The sequence below is a fragment of the Cebus imitator genome, unplaced genomic scaffold (genome assembly GCF_001604975.1).
Source record: "Cebus imitator isolate Cc_AM_T3 unplaced genomic scaffold, Cebus_imitator-1.0 Scaffold270, whole genome shotgun sequence".
Taxonomy (NCBI): Eukaryota; Metazoa; Chordata; class Mammalia; order Primates; family Cebidae; genus Cebus; species Cebus imitator.
In genome coordinates this window covers 933350-954123 of record NW_016107585.1, presented here as the reverse complement: position 1 = coordinate 954123, position 20774 = coordinate 933350, and the positions used below count along the sequence as shown (strand labels likewise).

Below are 20774 nucleotides of genomic sequence, written 5' to 3'. Positions count from 1 at the left end.
TTAATGGCTCAGGGCTCTTCCTTTATACTCTTTGCTCCAAACTGTACATTTAAATATCAGTACTTAGCTCAGCTTCTGAGTATTAAACACTTTTTTCTCCACTTCCTTGAAAAGCTGTGAACAAGCCTTTTAGCATTTTATCTGGACCAAACAGTAGTGGTTTTACACAAGAAACAAAACTCTGCAAGTAAATCTATGTATTTATATGTCTAAAGTGCATTATAAAAAGAAGCAATAAATCTAGTTTTCTACGTAAAAGGAATTAGATTTTCCAGTTTACGTCTGCAGTGGGATTAATAAAATGTGCAACAAATAGCTGATGGAATGATCCATTTGAAGTTTGTAAAGGCATCTAGGGAAGCTGGCTGGAGTAGCCTTTTCATTTTTTCAAAAGCAGGAAAATGCCTGTTAATTTTTTGATTCAGTCTTGTTTCTGAATGACTGTTTTAAAATGAGCTGAGAGACTGTTACCTGCCTATTTCTGCATGGCTGAGCAAATTCACCCGTAAATCCAAGTTTCTCTTCATTTCCATCACTATACGTCTCCAAATTACAGAGAATTCATTCCTGGGCTGGAGAGGTGCCAGAAGTTTCTCATCTAGCTGTCTGTGGGCTGCCTTTTTCTTTTCCCTCTTTGAGGGTTTCTGATGCCTAGAGTAGCTCAACTCAAAGGTTTCCAGCCTCACACTCGCCTCACATTCCCTCACAGTCACATCGAGCTCTGTGATTCTGAGGAATACAGTGTACCAGCAACCGATCCAGTCTCCTTTCACCTGCAGGTGTTCCAGAAACTTCAAAATGCGTCTGGTAATGTATTTGCTTTTCTAAACGTGCCACTTGGATGTGCATTATATGCAGCTGCTTATCATTTTTTAAAAATCTGTCTTCTGAATAACATGCCTGCAAAAAATGTCGAAAAGGGCTTATAGAACTGTGTGGGCTTAATTGTTGGTCTAGGTGTGTGTGCATGTGTCCTTGTTAATGTAGGCATGTGTGCATAAATATGTATTATTTATGTACACATGTGTCTGTGCAGTCAGATTTCACTAAAGGAATCTCATTGAAAGCAATACCTTTTCATGAACATCCAGATTTTCTAATCAGATCTGTAAACATCTTATACAACAGCAGCAAGTCGAGGAAAAATAAAATTTTCAAACCCACATAAATGGTGTGTTTTAAACACTTATTTAAAAAGCCCTCCTTTCTTGTGGATGTGTGTGTGCATGTGTATGGGGAGGAGGTGTTGATTTTTGAAAATTTGGAGAGAAGAGTTATATTGCTGCCGTATGAGAATTTCTACCCCGTGTTACCTGCCTTCTTAAAACTCAGTAAGCAGTGAGGGGAAGAGATGTGGTTCTGCTTTGGAGTAACCCCAGGGGGACATTGATCTGCAGTGTTCAGCAGGCATTTTAGGTATTCTAAATACTAGTGCTTGAATAATAAGTAGATGTGGTAGATTTGCTATAGCCAAATCCTGCTATGTTTTCTGGCTTGTAGGAATCACATTCACACTGTACATTTAGGATCTGCATGTGTTTATTGAACTCTAGTAAAGCAGCGTGAGAGTGCAGGCTCATAAATCACATTATTTATCTGCTAGTATTGGGTGCTAGATTCTAAAATTAAGAGATTACTTAGCAATTAATAATACATTCAGCATCCCTTGTCTCATTGGATGAGATTTACATCTTTGGGACTCGCTCTTCTAGTTGTAAAGACGAATGATTTAAGGTTCATACTTAATTGCTATTTCAAATTCTTAAGGTAGAAAGATACTTGCAACACTATATTTAAAAGACTTATTTTGAAAAATATGTATATTTCTAACTGGTGGTTAGCTAATTATAACTGTAATGTGCTAAATGCTTAAAAATAACTTACCTTGAGTATTGCTTTAGTAATAGAAACTTGTTTTCTTGTCTTTATAATAACTCTTTCACTTTGCATTATGCACTTGCTTTTTGAGATCTATATTAACTAATTGTTGTAAAGATGAGAAAATAAGGTAGCAAGTCAGATAGCATTCACAAAGAAAAGTAGGTTTTCTTTGAGCTCATAGTTTTCTAAGAAATTAAATAAAATAGATGTTCGTAAGTAGGTTTTCTAAATATATAGTGGGTATTGATACTTGAAAATGGAAGCATCTTAAATATTGTTAAGTGAAGCAGATTAGGATAGTATTAATGCCATCTTGTAGTTTCTTAATATATTAAAGCTGAGGTAGTAAATAGGTTAATTATTTCATATTGGCTATTACTTTTGCTTCATGATAATGATCACAAAAGCCACAATTGTTTTTTATTCACTTTGCATTGTTGACAATTGTAAACTTTACTAAAATAGTTTACTGAGTTGTAACAATAAAAATAAATATTATTAAGGTCAGTGTGAAAGCTACCTTTACTTTTTAGCATCCGAGATCTAATATTTTATTACATGTTGAGCTGTGTACTTACAGAGGATTATGTGTATCTTTAAAAATTTATATAACTCCTAAATGCTGCTTTTGTCAACCATGTTCAATTTGTAATTAAAGTATAATAGTACAGTCAAAATGCATTGCAATATATAGACATGGCTCCTTGAAACAGCATATTATATTAGGAGACATTAAAAATCTATGTAGGCTATTAGTGTTATACTCATATATTGCTCTGTGTGTAACTGATTGCTATTTTAGGTTCTATTAATTTCCAATATTATAAATGAACCTAAGATTGTATCCTACTCAATGCAGGAATCTTGCCTTGAATGAAAATATCTTAAGGAAGGTTTTAAATTGAATGGATAGGATGGCTGAAGATTTAGTAGCACCTTTTTTCATGAGTATTGCAATATGCATGAAGACATATATAGAAATATTAAGCTGTGTAAAAATATTCCTTGCCTTCCATCCCATTACAAAATGCTCTCACTTTACTTTTGAAGTCAGTTATTTTGTTTGAAGTTTCATAGGTGTAAAAAGAGGTTTTGTTTTTCAGAGCTTATGTAGTACTGTGTGGTAACAGAAAAACATTCAGTGCCATTTTGTAGTGAATATTATATGTACTAAATAGTGAGAGGCAAGAACGCTGCATTTGCCATCTGTCTCTAATTATGACCACCTACTGGCTTTTAGATGTATTGTGGACCAGGTCTTTATTTTATGAAACAAACTTATATTACCCAAAAATACCTAAAATGGTTGTAAAACACTTGTCCCCATACAATAGTTTCTCCATTATGTGACTGAGATTGTCTTACCAAAAGTTTTATTTTTAAGGCTCACATACAGAATGAAGACATGAAAAATGTAATTTGTAGACTGACCATGCATCCACAGCTGAAAACATTCATCCTTTAAGCATTTATTAAGCATCACATCTCCAAGCTGGCTTCTAGCTTTGGGACAAAAGGAGGCGTGGGGGAGGGAAGGTCCTGTCTAAAGAAGTAGGTGATACCATTCCTGCTATTTCTTTTCTTTTCTTTTTTTAACTGTTTATTATTCTTTAAGTTCTAGCACACATGTGCGGATTGTGCAGGTTTGTTACATAGGTATACACATGTTCTGGTGGTGGTTTGCTGCATTCCTGCTATTTCATTATTAACCATTGTTTATGGAGGCAAGACACCTTCAATGTGGTTTGAGAATTGCACTGGAATTTTTTTTTTTTTTCTGTACTTCTTAGTTTTAAAAGGACAGAATCCTTGGGAGCATTTGCCAATAGAGAACAATCACAGTTGGGGTGGGGTGGGCATGCTGGTCATGAAAGATTCTCTGGAGAAGAGGAGTTCTCAACCAAATGTGGGAGGAGCTTATTAGCAAAAATTGATAGAAAGGAGAGGAATAGGAGAATTTGGAGCAGATGGAAAAGAAAGGAGATGTAAATCATGACAGGAGACAAGGAGGTGATGACATTGTATGGAGAGAGGAGCCATATTGGAAGTAAGAAGAAATGTAATTTTTAAAAAATGACAGAATTGGACTTCAAATTTTTCAAAATTAATCTTCAGTAATTTTATCAGTCAGGAAAATTATTTGATTAAGTAAACATTTCTCCTATTTTGTTATGCCAGACAAACTCCGTGAATAGTATTTCAAAGCCTACATAATAATTTTAATTTCTATTTCTTTAGCATTTAGTATGGGCCAGCTATGGACCAGGTACTGCACTAAATACTTTAAATGCATTATCTTAAATAGTTCTCATTTACTGTTAACATCCCCATTCTACCGGTGAAGAAACTGAGGTACCGAGAAGTTGATGTAATTTGCCTAAGTTTGTATAAGATCAGAAATAGAGGAACAGGATTTGAACCCAGATTCTAGAGCCCAGCCTTTTAGCCACTGTACAACAAAATCACTTGAGTTCACCAATTCTTCTCTAGTTCCAGGTTCAGATTGGTATGGCTAGTTGTTCACTGAATGTGTCATTTAGGTTCTCTGGGAAGAGATTCTGAGCAGAATTAGTAGGCAAGTAGTTTATTTGAGGGTAAAGACAAATGGGGAAGGAAGCAAAATTGGACAGGGAGAGCCTTCTGACCACACAATGCAGATCTGACAAAATCTCACCCAACCCCGTGGCAACCTCCAGAGAAAAGATTGCCCATTAAAGGAGTCTCGCATTGGGCAGAAATGTCCAGGCCTAGTACCCCTGCCATGCTCAGTCATTGGATGGGTTTCCTGAAAGAGCATGGCTGTAGCTTAAAAGTTGAGGAAGATCCTGAAAGTCCTGTAGCTGGATGTTGTCAACTAACTGCACTTCTTGCAGATGAATAACAAGTTCTTCCTTGAAGGGAGATGTGAACAGTGTACAAACCTGGCTGCCAAGGTGATATCTCTAAGAAATGTATCATAGGAACTTAGCAGTAAGGCAAGCTAGGTGCCTAGGGTGAAGAATTTAAGGAAGTACATATGCTTTGGGTCATTCACGTGCTAAGTGAGCACCTTAAAGTAAGTGCCTCCTTAAGTCACGCACTCGGGCACCTTGCCTGTCTCACCCTATTGCCTAGAACCTCACATTCAACACACTTAGAATTGAGCTCATCATAGTCCCTCCCAATGTACTCTTTCAGTCTTATGTCTCAGGCAAATCCAGAAACTGCTCAGTGGATTCTGCCACAGTCTCTTTACTCCCATCCAATTCAGTCTCTCCGCTGCCGCAGCATCATCTATGTTAAATACAACTCTGATTTATAATTCCAATGCACAACACTCTTTATTGGTTCCCTGTAGCCTAAAGAATGAATTCCAAGGTTCTTTCTGTGGCATGTAAACACCTGTATGATCTGACTGCATGGACAACCTGGACTCAGGGCTGAAGCAATTCCAATGCTATATCTAAGGAACATTAGAACTGCTTATTTTTAAATATAGAATAGGTTATATTTAATTCTGGGATTGAAGGATGCATGGGAATTTGGAGTTGAGAAGAAGATCTCCCATGTGGAGTAAGTAGAATTGGATGATTTGGAGGTGATTCGAAGGATTGGGGGTAGTTGACTGAAATTTGGAGAATATATGGAAATTAATGGGAGATACACCTAGAAAAGTAAATTGGAGCTGACCAAAGAACTGTGGTCAGGGAGTTTAACTTTTCTTTTGAAGGGATCTGTTCAGAGAAGTAACATGATCAAAATAGGCTTGTGTGAAGGTGAATGAGGCTGCAACGTGGAGGCTCCACTGAATGGAGAGCAACCAGGGATCAGGGGGACCATTAAGAAGGCTGTGTTGCTATTCCAGGTGAGAAGAAATGAGGTTTCAGTTAGAAATATAAAAAATAAGACACAAAAAATATGAAGTAAGGATAAATAAGATTTTAAGGCTTATTAAGACGTGATGTGAAGGCAGTACTCAAAAGGGACTTAAACATTTGAATTGAGTGATGGGAGCCTTGTGTATGGAACCAGAAATGGACAGGAGGAGGCTCTTGTAGAGGAAAGATGACAAAAGTCTAACAGGTGTCTGCAGATGAACCAGCTCATTTATTTCCCCCAATGTCTATGATACAGATCTTTCATTTTTCTTTCATCTCAGGCGCTGCTTAACTCTTCTAATTTTGCCTGATTTTTAATTTACTGTCATTTATAGATTTTGACTATAATCCTTTGAACAAAAGATTAAGGCTACAAAACAAAAGACAACAGTTATGTTTACAGACACCAGCCATTCTGATAAAGTTTAGGTTCCTTTTTCTAAATTCAACTGTGAAAACACCTTCTTTGGGGATCCACACAATTTCTAACAGCCAGTTTGAGTAAATAATTATTACGTTTTATTTTTAAATCAGTCGTCTTGGCTTCATATAGACCTGATCCCACCCAGCAGAGGCTGACAAGACTGGCCTATCTAATTAAAGGTCTTTGTTCCTGGGCTAGCTAGAAGAGCCAGTACTGTTATCATGAGTTGCAGACATCTTCTCATACAGAAAATCTGAAACTGCTGCCTTCCACTGCCCAACTAACAAAGGGACAAAGGTAATTGATTTAACATGAACAGAAAAAAGATTTTGCAAATAAAGATTCATATTATATATGATTGTGACACATAATTAAAAACTAAATTTTCAATAAAAAGGAAATAATGGCAAAGACTTCATGCAAAATAAGCTTTAGGTACAGAAATGAATAGTAAGTTTTATAGGAATTTGCAAAGCAATGCGAAAAGCTCAAAGCAAATATTTAATTGACCTGAAAACTGAACAACATAACAGTCACATTTGCATATTCTTCCAGGCTGAGTTTTACTGTAGAGTGCAGGAAAACCCTTGTAGTAATATTACATTAGCAACCATGATGTACAAAAAAAATTTTAAGAGATAATCAAATTAACCTCCAAATCTGATTGAATAACCGCCTACACTGACTTGTGCCTAACAAGCTGTGATAATCAAAAGATAAACTGGTAACATGTTGTTTATTTTGTGACAGTGATAACAGATATCTAATGCCTCATTCATAACTAGGGCTGCCAGGCATAGAAATACAGGATTTGCATACTCTGACCTCCAGAGCATGGAGCTGTTGTAAGCCAATGAGTATAAATTCCCTTTTTAGTTTCAGACTTAGAGATAGAACAGTATGTTTTTTTTTTTTTAATTTCATTAAAAAATGACTATGACAATGAAACATAAAAGGGAGGGATATCTGTATGTGGACATTTGTGATTCTGTGCTCTAACTCCAAACTTCAGGGAAGCAATCTGTACGGACAATATTTAATCTTCATGGCAGATGAATGAGGCAGGCATTATTGGTTACTGCCTATCTTACAGATGAGAAAAATAGTTGGAGAGGTTTGATAACCTATTAAAGGTAACAGTGGATTTGGCCGAGGGCCTGAACTCTTAGATATTGAGCTGGGCATGGAGGGTGTGAGCAGAAGCAGTGATCGGCTGGTGGGATTTGCCCACGCAGAAGGCTCTTCTCTGAAGCTCTCTGTCCTTGTGTTGTTGTTCTTACCTTCATTGGGCTCTCAAACTTTCTTACATACTGTAAGGAAATACAGTTGTAAATTCAGGAACCAGCCCCAAACCTTTTTTTTTTTTTTTTTTTTTTTTTTTTTTTTGATGGACTGATAATGAATTTCTCACTGAGCTTAAAAATATGTTGCTACCATATTCTAGTGATGTATGTCTCTGCAGTGTGGGAGTCCATCTGCTCATCCTCACCTAACTATATCAGTCTTTTAAAATGGGCTTTGTTGATGCTTGGAATTGGGAGACTTTATTCTGTCTTCAATTTTAGTCCACATTGGACAATTTGAGCTCATACTTTATGGCAGACAGCAAATTGCCAGTATATGCTACTCTATAACCACATATCTGTTAATTAAATATACATGAATATTCCAACTGTATAGCAGTCTGATGAAGGAAGAACTAGATGTGATGGAGCTCCCTGGTAGGTTCTGTTTGTTAGCAAGGATGACCCCATTTAAACTCCCTAATATGTCTCATTCTGAAATCTTGATTTTCTTATCTATAAAATGAGTATTATGACAACAAGTTCCTGCAAAGAAGCATGGTGTAGTGGAATAGATACTGGCTTTGGAATCAGACATACCCCATTACACGTACTCTTGCTGTCATTTTAGAAAGCTACTTTAATATCTCTGGAACAGGAATAACATGTCTTAGTATTGCTATGAGGATAAGATGGTGCATGTATCAGTCCTGGCATAGAGCAGATATTCAAAAAATGTGTTTACCATATCATTAGGAGCACAGACAGAATGCCTAAGTGGTTAAAAGTATCTGACTCTGGACCTAAACTTCCTAGACTCAAATCTGAGCATTATCATCAATCAGCTGAGTGATCTTGGGGAACTAATTTCCCTGTGCCTTAGTTTTTTTGTCTGTAAAGTGGGAATGACTAAAGCACCTATTTAATAGGGCTGTTTGGGATTAGAGGAGACTTAAGGTATATAAAGTACTTAGAACAGTGCCTGGCACACAATAAACACTCCATCAGTGTTAAGCCCCTCTTTTGAGATTTATTTCACTTCAACAAGATTTCTTCTCGGAGCTCAAGGCCTGGAGATTCACAGTACATCTAAAGGCAGGCATTTCCAGTTTCTTGTTATCTAAGACCTAGAAATACTTGTTTTAATCCAGTGTCCACTGAAAATTAATAGTATCCATCTTAGTTTAATAGGTTCTTGTATCATCTATACCCATTGTTGGCAAAGGCGGGGCTCTCAATAGCAAGGGTGCGGGGAAAAGCAAATTAGTACAACCAACTTTAGATGGTAATTTGCATTTTAAAAAATCTATCAATACTTTAATAACCTCTTTTCTGACATAATTTTACTTCTAAGAATTTTTCTACTGATGAACTCATATAATTGAGCAAAGACGTGAAATTTTGGTTGCAGCACTGTCTGTGCTATTAAAAATCTGTAAACAACTAAGTATTAACCCAGAGAAAAATGTTGAAATAACTTGTTATATCCATGCAATGGAATACCACAGCAGAGAGCTTAAAACTGAGCAATACTTGCGGATATTAACAACTATACAAACATATGTTTAAGAAAAAAGCATTTTGGGGGGCAGTCTATAGTATGAGTGATACTGTGTTAAAAATTGGTATATATTTACATCTGTTTGTTTGTATAATCATAGAAAAATTCTCAAAGCGTGTAGGAGAAACTATTGTTACCAATTGGAAATGGAATGTACGTGGAGTCAGTACTTGTCCATTTCACTTTGTGTGTCCTCTTTGAATGTTAAAACATGGGCGCGTATTGCTATTACAACTTTAAAAAAGCTTATTTTTAAAAATGGTAAATAAAAAATCCATTTATTCCCTCTACCCTCATTGGTTAGTTTTTTTAAAAAATTAGTCTTTCTTGGATATTCAGGACTTGAACTCAGCTCCAGACCAAGCAGGCCTAGTAGACATTTACAGAACTCTCCACCCCAAATCAAAAGAATATACATTCTTTTCAGGACTACATCATTCTTATTCTAAAATTGACCACATAATTGGAAGTAAAGCACTCCTTAGCAAATGCAAAAGAATGGAAATCATGACAAACAATCTCTCAGACCACAGTGCAATCAAATTAGAACTCAGGATTAAGAGACTCACTCAAAACAGCACAACTACATGGAAACTGAACAACCTGCTACTGAATGACTACTGGGTAAATAACAAAATCAAGGCAGAAATAAATTATTTGAAACCAATGAGAACGAAGACACAATGTACTGGAATCGCTAGGACACATTTAAAGCAGTGTCTAGAGGAAAATTTATAGCACTAACTGCCCACAAGAGAAAGCAGAAAGGATCTAAAATCAACACCCTAACATCACAATTAAAGTAACTACAGAAGCAAGAGCAAAAAAATTCAAAAGCTAACAGAAGACAAGAAAAAACTAATAAAAGAGCAGAACTGAAAAAGATAGAGACACAAAAAGCCCTTCAAAAAGTCAATCCAGGAACGGTTTTTTGAGAGATCAACAAAATAGATAGACCTGGCTAGCCAGACTAATAAAGAAGAAAAGAGAGAAGAATCAAATAGACACAATAAAAAATGGTAAAGGAGGTATCACCAGTGATCCCTTCAAAATACAAACCACCATCAGAGAATACTATAAACACCTCTATGCAAATAAACTAGAAAATCTAGAAGAAATAGACAAATTCCTGGACAAATACACCCTCCCAAGTCTAAACCAGGAAGAAATGGAAACCTGAATAGACCAATAACAAGTTCTGAAACTGAGGCAGTAATTAATAGCCTACCACCAAAAAGTCCAGAACCAGGTGAATTCACAGCCAGAGGTACAAAGAGGAACTGATACCATTCTTTCTGAAACTATTCCAAACAATAGAAAAGGAGGGAATCCTTCCTAATTCATTTTGTGAGGCCAGCATCATCCTGATAACAAAACCTAGCAGAGACACAACAAAAAAAAGAAAATTTCAGGCCAATAGCCCTGATGAACATAGATGCAAAAATCCTCAGTAAAATACTGGCAAACCGAATCCAACAGCACATAAAGCTTATCCACACAAGCAAGTCAGCTTCATCCCTGGGATGCAAGGCTGATTCAACATACACAAATCAATAAACGTAATCCTTTACATAAACAGAACCAATGACAAAAACCACCTGGTGATCTCAATAGACGTAAAAAGGCCTTTGATAAAATTCAACAGCCCTTCATGTTAAAAACTCTCAATAGACTAGGTATTGATAGAACATATCTGAAAATAATAAGAGCTATTTATGACAAACTCATAGCCAGTATCATACTGAATGGCCAAAAGCTGGAAGCATTCCTGTTTGAAAATCAGCACAAGACAAGGATGCCTCTCTCACTACTCCTATTCAATGTAGTATTAGTTCTGGCCATGACAATCAGGCAAGAGAAAGGAATAAAGGGCATTCAAATAGGAAGAGAGGAAGTCAAATTGTCTCTGTGTGCAGATGACATGATTGTGTATTTAGAAAATCCCATCATCTCAGCCCCAAATCTCTTTAAGCTGATAAGCAACTTCAGCAGTCTCAGGATACAGAATCAATGTGTAAAAATCACAAGAATTCCTATACACAATAATAGACAAACAGAGCCAAATCATATGTGAACTCCCCTTCACAACTGCTACAAAGAGAATAAAATACCTAAGAATACAACTGCAAGGGACGTGAAGGGCCTCTTCAAGGAGAACTACAAACCATGACTCAAGGAAAAAAGAGAGGACACAAACAGTTGGAAAAACATTGCATGCTCATGGTTAGGAAGAATCGATATCATGAAAATGGCCATAGTGCCCAAAATAATTTATAGATTCAGTGCTATGTGCATCAAGCTACCATTGACTTTCTTCACAGAAATAGAAAAAAGTTACCTTAAATTTCACATGGAACCAAAAAAAGAGCCTATATAGCCAAGACAACCTAAGCAAAAAGAACAAAGCTGGAGGCATCAAGCTGCCTGACTTCAAACCATACTACAAGGCTACAGTAATCAAAACAGCATGATACTGGTACCAAAACAGAGATATAGACCAATAGAACAGAACAGAGGCCTCAGAAATAATGCCACACATCTACAACCATCTGATCTTTGACAAACCTGACAAAAACAAGCAATGGGGAAAGGATTCCCTATTTTAAAAATGTTAGGAAAACTGGCTAGCCATATACAGAAAATTGAAACTAGACCCCTTTCTTACACCTTATGCAAAAATTAAGATGGATAAAGACTTAAATGTAAGACCTAATATCATAAACATCATAGAAGAAAATGTAGGCAATACCATTCAGGACATAGGCAAGGACAAAGACTTCATGTCTAAAACACCAAAAGCAATGAAAACAAAAGCCAAAGTAGACAAATGGGATCTAATTAAACTAAAGAGCTTCTGCACAGCAAAAGAAACTATCATCAGAATGAACAGGCAACCTACAGAATGAGAGAAAAGTTTTGCAATCTATCCATCTGACAAAAGGCTAATATCCAGAATCTACAAATAACTTAAATTTACAAGAAAAAACAACCCCATCAAAAAGTGGGCAAAGGATATGAACAGACACTTATCAAAAGATGATATTGATGCAGCCAACAAACATATGAAAACTCATTATCACTGGTCATTAGAGAAACACAAATCAAAACCACGATGAGATACCATCTCACTCCAGTTAGAATGGCAATCATTACAATGTCAGGAATCAATGGATGCTGGAGAGGATGTGGAGAAATAGGAACTCTTTTACTGTTGGTGGGAGTGTAAATTAGTTTAACCATTGTGGAAGACAGTGTGGTGATTCCTCAAGGATCTAGAACTACAAATACTATTTGGTCTAGTAATCCCATTACTGGGTATATACCCAAAGGATTATAAATCATTCTACTCATAAAGACACATGTACATGTATGTTTATTGTGGCACTCTTCACAATAGCAAAGACTTGGAACCAACCCAAATGCCAATCAAAGATAGACTGGATAAAGAAAATATGGCACACATACACCATGGAATACTCTGCAGCCATAAAAAAGGATGGGTTCATGTCCTCTGTAGAGACTTGGATGAATCTAGAAAACATCATTCTCAGCAAACTGATGCAGGAACAGGAAACCAAACACCACACATTCTCATAAGTGGGAGTTGAACAATGAGAACACAGGGACACAGGGAGGGGAACTTCACACACCGAGGCGGCCTGTCGGGGTGGAGGTCTAGGGGAGGGATAACATTAGAAGAAATACCTAATGAAGATGACGGACGGGTTAATGGGTTCAGCAAATCGCCAGCATGGTATACCTATGTAACAAACCTGCAGGTTCTGCACATGTATCCCAGAACTTAAAGTACAATAATAAAAAAAAATTAGTCCTTCTTGCAAATATAATCCTAAGCCTTGGTATAATATTTTTGAATAATTGAGCCGACTATCATCTTAAGTAAAAACAGAATGTGTATCAACTCACTGGCAAAGCTCTAATTTGCTCCCAGGGAGCACACACCAAAATGACTAAGGAGATATCCTAACATCAAGTCACAGGAGACTCTTAAGTCCTATGGCAAAATTTCCTGTATTTCAAAAGTTCATGCACTTAGAGAGGAAACATTAAATCAAAAGCATTAGATGGGAGTAGGGAGCATTGAGTCAATGACTTTTCTTCAGGACTTACTAATGCTAAACATGGGGAAACATTACACAGGGGACTTTTTTACATTAATGTTTCTGTGTTTCTAAAAGCCCTCACTCAGTCTTTTGCAAAATGCTGTGTAAAAGTTACGTTGCTTTTGGGTTTTGAGGGCGGAAGTAATTTGCATGAGGAGTAATCAAGATTCCTTGCTCTTTGTACTTTGAAAAGTGCCTACACACACATTATCTTATTTGTTACTGACAAACAAGATATTTAGGACAAGAATGAAGCTCATTTTCTGCATAGGAATCTGAGGTTTGGAAAAAATTAAGTGACAAGCAAGTCAGCCTGGAGCTGAACATAGAAAGTTCCTTGGCTGTGTCTTGGCTCTTTTTTTTTGGTCAAGGGCATGGCTGCACAGCAGAATCACTCCTATGGTTGTGAAATGTGAAGTGGTTTAGTATTTTCTTGGAATTACTTTTAACTCTCATCCAGAAAGACCCAGGAATGGCAAATTGAACTTTCTCCCCAAAGTGAATTATAAACATCCTAATTTCATTGATTAAGGAACTGCTAATAAAATCCAGGTAGATCTAGGTTCTTATTTTGCCTCTAGTCCTTACTAGCCATATAATCTTGGGCAAATTGTTTCTTCATCTATAAAATGAGGATAATGATAGCTTTAATCCTCCATGGCTGCTGTTAAGATTTTAAATGAAATAATGTGTGAAAAGTACTTGGCAGAGTGTATGGTACGTAGCAGACGGTCAGTAAACACCCATGGAAATAATAATGATTAATAATAAGTAAATCAGGGTCCAGGTCAACATGGCAGGCAGGGCTCTGATAGAGGCCAGAGTTTTTATCCATTTGGAGTTGACAGCCAGGAGCTGCATCCCAGAGTGGTTGCCAATCAGCTTCTTCTCTTTTAAAGGATACTTCCCTGGAAACACAAAGAACCAACTAAGCATGGGCAGAAAAGCGACTCTAAACTTCCCAGAGTGTCAGTGTAGAAGCTTGGGCATTTCTGACTAAAGAGACTACCCCTAGTTTCAGAGTTCACCAGTTTTCTAGTTTATGATCAACAGTAAGATGAGGGAGCAGTCAACTTCCCTGAAAGGGCAACCTTATGATCTTCTTTCCCTGGGGAGTTGGTCTTTTTTTTTTTTTTTTTTTTTTTTTTTTTTTTGTTTTTTTTTTTTTTTTTTTTTTTTTTTTTTTTTTTTTTTTTTTTTTTTTTTTTTGTTTTTTTTTTTTTTTTTTTTTTTTTGAGACGGAGTTTCACTCATGTTACCCAGGCTGGAGTGCAATGGCGTGATCTCGGCTCACTGCAACCTCCGCCTCCTGGGTTCAGGCAATTCTCCTGCCTCAGCCTCCTGAGTAGCTGGGATTACAGGCACGCACCACCATGCCCAGTTAATTTTTTTGTATTTTTAGTAGAGACGGGGTTTCACCATGTTGACCAGGATGGTCTCGATCTCTTGACCTTGTGATCCACCCGCCTCGGCCTCCCAAAGTGCTGGGATTACAGGCTTGAGCCACCGCACCCGGCCGGGAGTTGGTCTTTAGTCACCTAAATTGCAGCTTTAAAAGTCAGATTTTGGCAGAAATCTGAGAAGCCAGAGCTCAGAATCCAGATAATAAACAATGAAAGGTCTATTTGCTAGCTACTTAGCTTAAAAGTATTTTACTAATTTCTCTTTTGAGTTTCTAAAAATTGTTTTTTTTTTCTACACAGTTCATACTTACTGGAAAAATATATAAAATCAAGATAAAATAAAAACTTTTAAAGGAAGCATTTCATACTCATTTTGATATATATCATTGAAACTTTAAAAAATATATTTTGATGAAAACTCTAAAGCATTGAATGTACAGTTTATGACCTCTCAAAATCTAGGAATATATCATATATGTCTTTCCATGTCAATACATTTTTTTCCTGTGATTTCATTTTCAATGGTTGCATAGTATTTGATTGGGTAGACATTCTATAATTTAATCTTTGGATCTTGAATGCTTAGGTTGTTTTCTCCCTGCAAGAAAAATTCTTGAAAAATTACTGCACAAATCTTTATTTCTTTATAAAAAATAAATTCCTAAGAGGGGGATTTTTAGGTCAAAGAGTAAATGAACGTTAAAGGGTTTTCATGTCAAATTGTCTCCTACTTAAATTTGCCAGTTTTACCCTCATTATTAGTACAAGCATGCAATTAATGACTATTTAGGTAAACATGACTTTATTTATTGTAAAAGTTGAATACCTTTACAGTAGCCTCTATTGCTATGAGAGAAATAAAGAGGACTTCTTGGTAACACTAACTCCTACTTTTGTTTTTATAATCCAAACACAATATATCCTTAAGATGGTGTGTTAATTAATTGTATTCAGGAGCTTGGTAATCATTATTAGCAGAACAATTAGCTTTTGGTGGCATGTAATGGAAAATGTGGACATAATTTGGAGGAAAAGTTACTACAAGCACACTTCCCTGGAGCCCATTAATTCCACCCACATACCTTTTGTAAGGTGTGAGAATAAAACGATCAAGGGCGTATAAATGCTTCCACTGTGGTTATCGTCACATCAATTTTCTCTAGGGTTGGAAGTAACCCTGCCTGATCCCTTCTGCACCACACTAGGCTTCACAGTAGAAATGTGAAGATTGGAGCCTTTTCAGCAGAAATTACTCTTGATGACACCAGCGCCTCTGTCAGAGTAATTCCTGCTGGAAAGAAGGCGTCTGAATTAATGGTCTAATACACCAAGTTAGTGTTTGATCTTGGCAAAGAATTCATTAGGGGAAGAGAAACTAACATTTATTTGGGTTCCTATTTGACAGGACCTTCATTATTACATTATTGCATTTAATAAAACCTGTCAACCTATGAGGTAGGTATCACTGTAGGCATTTTACAATGAAGGAACTGAAATTCAGTCAAATAAAGTATCTTGCCTAAGGCCACACAGCTGGTGAGATGAAAAGGTGAGATTTGAACCTGGTTTCCCTGCTTCTGGAGTCTGTGCTCTTTATGCTGCAACTTCTCACTGGTTGTACAAGTCTGACTGTCTCTTTTTTAGAATAGTCATTGTAAATATGAATACCCTTCTAGCCAACTAAACTGCAGGTTTCCTCTTAAAATCAGTATGTCAGGCTAAGAGCACTCAGAATGCTGTATCTGTTTAGAAACTTTTGTAGGCCAGAAACAGAAAATCTGCTTAACTGGCAGATTTATCTGCTTTATTGTCTTAAACTCTTAAAGATAATAAAAAGTTTATTAGGTAAAAAGATGTCCTGAGACAGTGGGACTCCTGCCTTTTTTCAGAGGCACAGTTATTTCATCATGAACTCAGGTCCCCACCTTGCTTCTCTGCCATTCTCGGTGCTGTCTTGTTAGGTGTCATCTATTGTGGTGGCTTCAGAAGCTCCGAGTGCAGGTTCTTCATGAATACTACAATGCTCAAAGACAGGAAAATAAAATGGCTCCTCCTCACACGTCCTTTTTATTTTGTAAGAGCAAGACAAACTTCCCAGCAGACTCTCTTGTGCCTCATTGTCCAGGACTGTGCCATAGGCCCCTTCCTAAGCCAAACATTGGCTCTGGGAATAACTTAGGCCAAGATTCACCTGAGGCTAGTGAGAGTGAATGTTGACACCAGAGCCAGGCTTTGTGGCAGGTGGAGCTACCAAAAATACTGCCAACATAGCATTCGAGAGATTTTGAGATTTCTTTTTGTAGTTAATTGTGTATATATTCTGGGATTCTTCAGTGGTATAAAAGTATACTGTTGCTTTTCTAGATAGTTTTATTTTTATATAACTACCAACTACAAATGAGCATGTCATTTTTTCAGTGTGGTTGACCAAATCCTTCCCATTTCCATCACCTTCTGTAATAGAATTTTATATTTTTATTCTCTACCCAAATGTTCACCTATTTGAACTCTTCTTCACAATCCTTCTGGATACAACTTCTTCCAAGAATGTGGGGGGAATATGATTTTAATGTAAAGTGAAGATGAACCTAATATTCCCTGTCTATTAGAGTTAGCATACTTTTTCTTACCCTTAAACAAAGAGTGTTGTATTATTGGAGAGCGTTAAGTAGAATAAACCGACTTTTCTGTCATTGATAAATAATCTGATCATCTGTTTATTCAGTAATTCATTTAAACCTTATGCTTGTATTCAAACAATAAAAACAAAAATTGAAGTGGAGGGATGTCCATTAATTGCCAGAATAATTCGTTCAATAAAACAACTTGTAGATTCAAGGGGAAACGTCAGTTATTTTTTTCATCGCATTGGCTTGTTAATTAAATGTAAACAGTCAATTTAGTTCAACAAATGTTTATCAAAATCTATGATGTGCTAACATTGTGGGTAAGACAAGCTATAGAAAATCCTACACAACCTGGTAGAGAAGAATAAATAATCGACTTATAAAAAGTATCTATAATAAGCCATTTCATAAGATACAACAAAGATGTATGAAAATTATAACCATAACAAACGCATCGAGCACTGATGACGGCCTAGACTGTGCTTCTGTTTGCTTTACATGTATTAACTCATTTAGTTCCCAAACAACTCTAAGTTTTTTTCTGTATTAGCCCTATTTTACAGATGACAAAAACAGACAATAGAGAGGCATAAGGAGAGTTTCATAAGAATGCAGATGGGGATGCAATTAATTCTTCTTGGGAAGGTAGGGGAGCAGGTGTTTAGCGGAAAGATGGGGAAAAGGTGACCTTTAAGCTAGGGTTGAGGCAAGAGGCCCAGGAAAAAATAAGTGACTTTGTAGTGGGGAAAATGGCATCTATCTCTGAAAGACTTTTGTGTCCTGTGTGGCTGAAGCACTATGCAAATATGTGGAAGTTAAGGAAAGGGAAGCTGTGGTTGAGGTGTCTAAGTGGTGTATACCCAGTTAAAGGGCCAGAGGTCTGTCATCATGAGTCAACACCCATCTAAGGTGTTTAAGCAGGAGAGTGACATGATGAAATGTGGCTTTAAGAAAATGATTCTGGGACAGATAGAGAAAATCAGATTAGATGGGGAAGAAGATGACAAGAGGAAGACCCACAGGCTCAGTAACCCCTCTGTGAATAGCAATGCCGTTGTTCAAAACGTGAGAAAAATCTGATATCCTTCAGAAAGAACATGAACCTCGACGTAAACAACATCCCTTACATAAAAATTACCTCATAGCAGATCGCAGACTGGAATGTAAAATGGAAAACTATAAAAATTTTAGAAAAAGATAGAAAAATTTTGAAACCTCAGATTACGTAACACATTCTTAAACTTGTCACCAAGAGCACTATTCATAAAAGAAAAAAACTGTCAAATTGGACATTATCAACATTAAAAACTTTTGTTCTGTGAAAGACCTTGTCAAGAAAAAGAAAAGACAAGCTATAGAGTAGGAGACAATATTTGCAAACAACATATCTAACAAAGGACTTATATCTAGAGTATATACAAAGAACTCTTTCAACAGTAAATAACCCAAACAATCCTTTTGGAAAATGGACAAAATACAAACACATTTCACTTGAAGAGGCTTTATAGACGGCAAATAAGCACATGAAAGGATGTCCAACATCATTAGCCATTGGTGAAGTGCAAATTAAAATGGCAATGGATATTCCTACATATCAATCAGAATGGTTAAAATTAAAAGTAGTGATAACACGAAATGCTGATGAGGATGCAGAGACACTGGATCACTCAGACTCTGGTGAGAGTACAATGTGGTACAGCCACTCTAAAATAAAATATGGCAATTACTTACAGAGCTAAAATATGCTTACCATGCAACATTATAATTGCACTGTTGGATGTTTATCTCACAAAAATAAAAACTGTATTCATATAAACAATTGTACACAAATGTATATAGCATCTTTAGTCATAATAGCCCCAAACTGGAAACAACTCCAGTATACTTCCGTGTGTGACCGGTTAGTCATAAACTGTGGCACTTCATAAACTGGAATACCATTCAGTGGTAAAAGGAAGAGAACTATTGGTGTACACAACTTGGGTAATCTCTTGGAAATTATACTAAGTAAGAAAAGCCAGTATCAAAAAATTATATATTGTATGATTCCATTCATACAACATTCTTGGAGGGACAAGATTATATAGATGGGGAATGGATTAGCTGTTGCCATGAGTTGGGAAAAAGTCAGGTGGGCTGTAAAGGGTATCAGGAGGCATCTTTGTGATGGAACTGTTTTGTATATCAGCTGTGGTAGTGGTTACATGAACCTGTATATGTGATAAAATTATATAGAACTAAAAACACATGCACATATATACATTGCATGTAAAACTGTTGAAACTTGATTAAGCTCAGTAGATTGTGTCAATATCAATTTCCTGGTTGTGATACTACACTATAGTTATGTAAGGTGTCATCACTGGGGGAAACTAGAGAAAGGCTATACAAGATATTTTCATATTTCTTACAGTGAAAATTCTGTGAATCTACAATTATCAAAAATAAAAAGTGAAATAGGGAGAAAAATTAGTGTACTAAAAAGATAAATTTGGTTTGGAAATGTTGAGTTTGAGAAACTGGAAAGCCTAGTAGGATGTTCGTAGGACAATTATATAGCAGAAGAATGGAAGACTAATTGGGGAGTATTGGTAAATCTGAGAGTTGTTTGTATAGAAGTAGGAAAGCCTTTGGTGAGATTGCCCAGGGAGTGAGAATAAAGCTGTGATCATAATTAGAGCTCACATAATTGACCTATCATTGTCAGACATTTTGCATCCTGTAGACATGTTCCTTACTCACTCTTCACAACAATCCTATGATGTAGCTACTATTAAATCCACTTTACAGATGAGGAAACTAAAGCATAGAAGGGTTAAGCAACTTGCCAGGGTCACACAGTTGGTAATCAGAGGAGCTAATCTATGTGACTCCAGAAGTTACCTTACCACCAGTGTGAAAGAAAAGCACTGAATAAAATCACAAGAATATGATCATTTCAAGTTTTGGCAGAAACTAGAAAAACAAGCTCATGAAAATGACAGGGGAGGTAACCCCATAAAGACCCAGGTTCTATATCCTGATCCTTTATGGGGATTTATTCTAGTCCTGTCCTTCAGGTCTTGGAGGCACATCCTTGTAACTTGTTATCAAGGGGAAATGCATAAATTCTGTGTGTACAATATTGTTGGATGCTGGGTAGCTTCTGAGAAGCACGTGGTCCGTGGAGGGGGTGGGTGGGACTGGTGAAGGTCTATTCATGGAGTCAGTGGATCATGGGAGGGAAATAAGAGACTCGTCCAGGTCTGAAAACTGGGAGGCATATATGGGTGTGTCATATTGGAGGAAGTGGGGGAAGGGAATGGAATGAAGGTCAGCTGTGAGGAAGTTAAGGCGAGAGGAGGAGAAATGAGCTGAGTCCAGGGCTGTGGAGAGCGTATCGCGGCCTCCCTTTCCACAAGGTCTGGAACAGCCAGGCACCTCCCTTGAAGGGCAGAGCTGGGACTCTCACAGCCCATTTGCCTGACCTAGACTTGGACTTCTCATGTTTTCTTTTCACAAAATTAGTCAATTGAAAGAAATCAACAGAATTTATCAGTTGTCTGGTTTCATGTAGACATAACATAAAAGCCTTACCAGCTTTCAGGAATAAGGGATAAAATGTGGTTTTGTTC

General features: G+C 36.8%; 1 protein-coding gene across 1 annotated transcript in view; it reads left to right on the top strand.

Moving 5' to 3' along the window:
• Positions 1-403: 403 nt before the first annotated feature.
• IQCJ (IQ motif containing J) overlaps positions 404-20774 on the top strand; it is a 187455-nt gene continuing 167084 nt past the window's right edge. The window contains 1 exon segment of the mRNA XM_037728582.1: positions 404-807. Within this exon segment, the coding sequence (XP_037584510.1) occupies positions 799-807 (9 nt within the window). The 5' untranslated portion in view covers positions 404-798.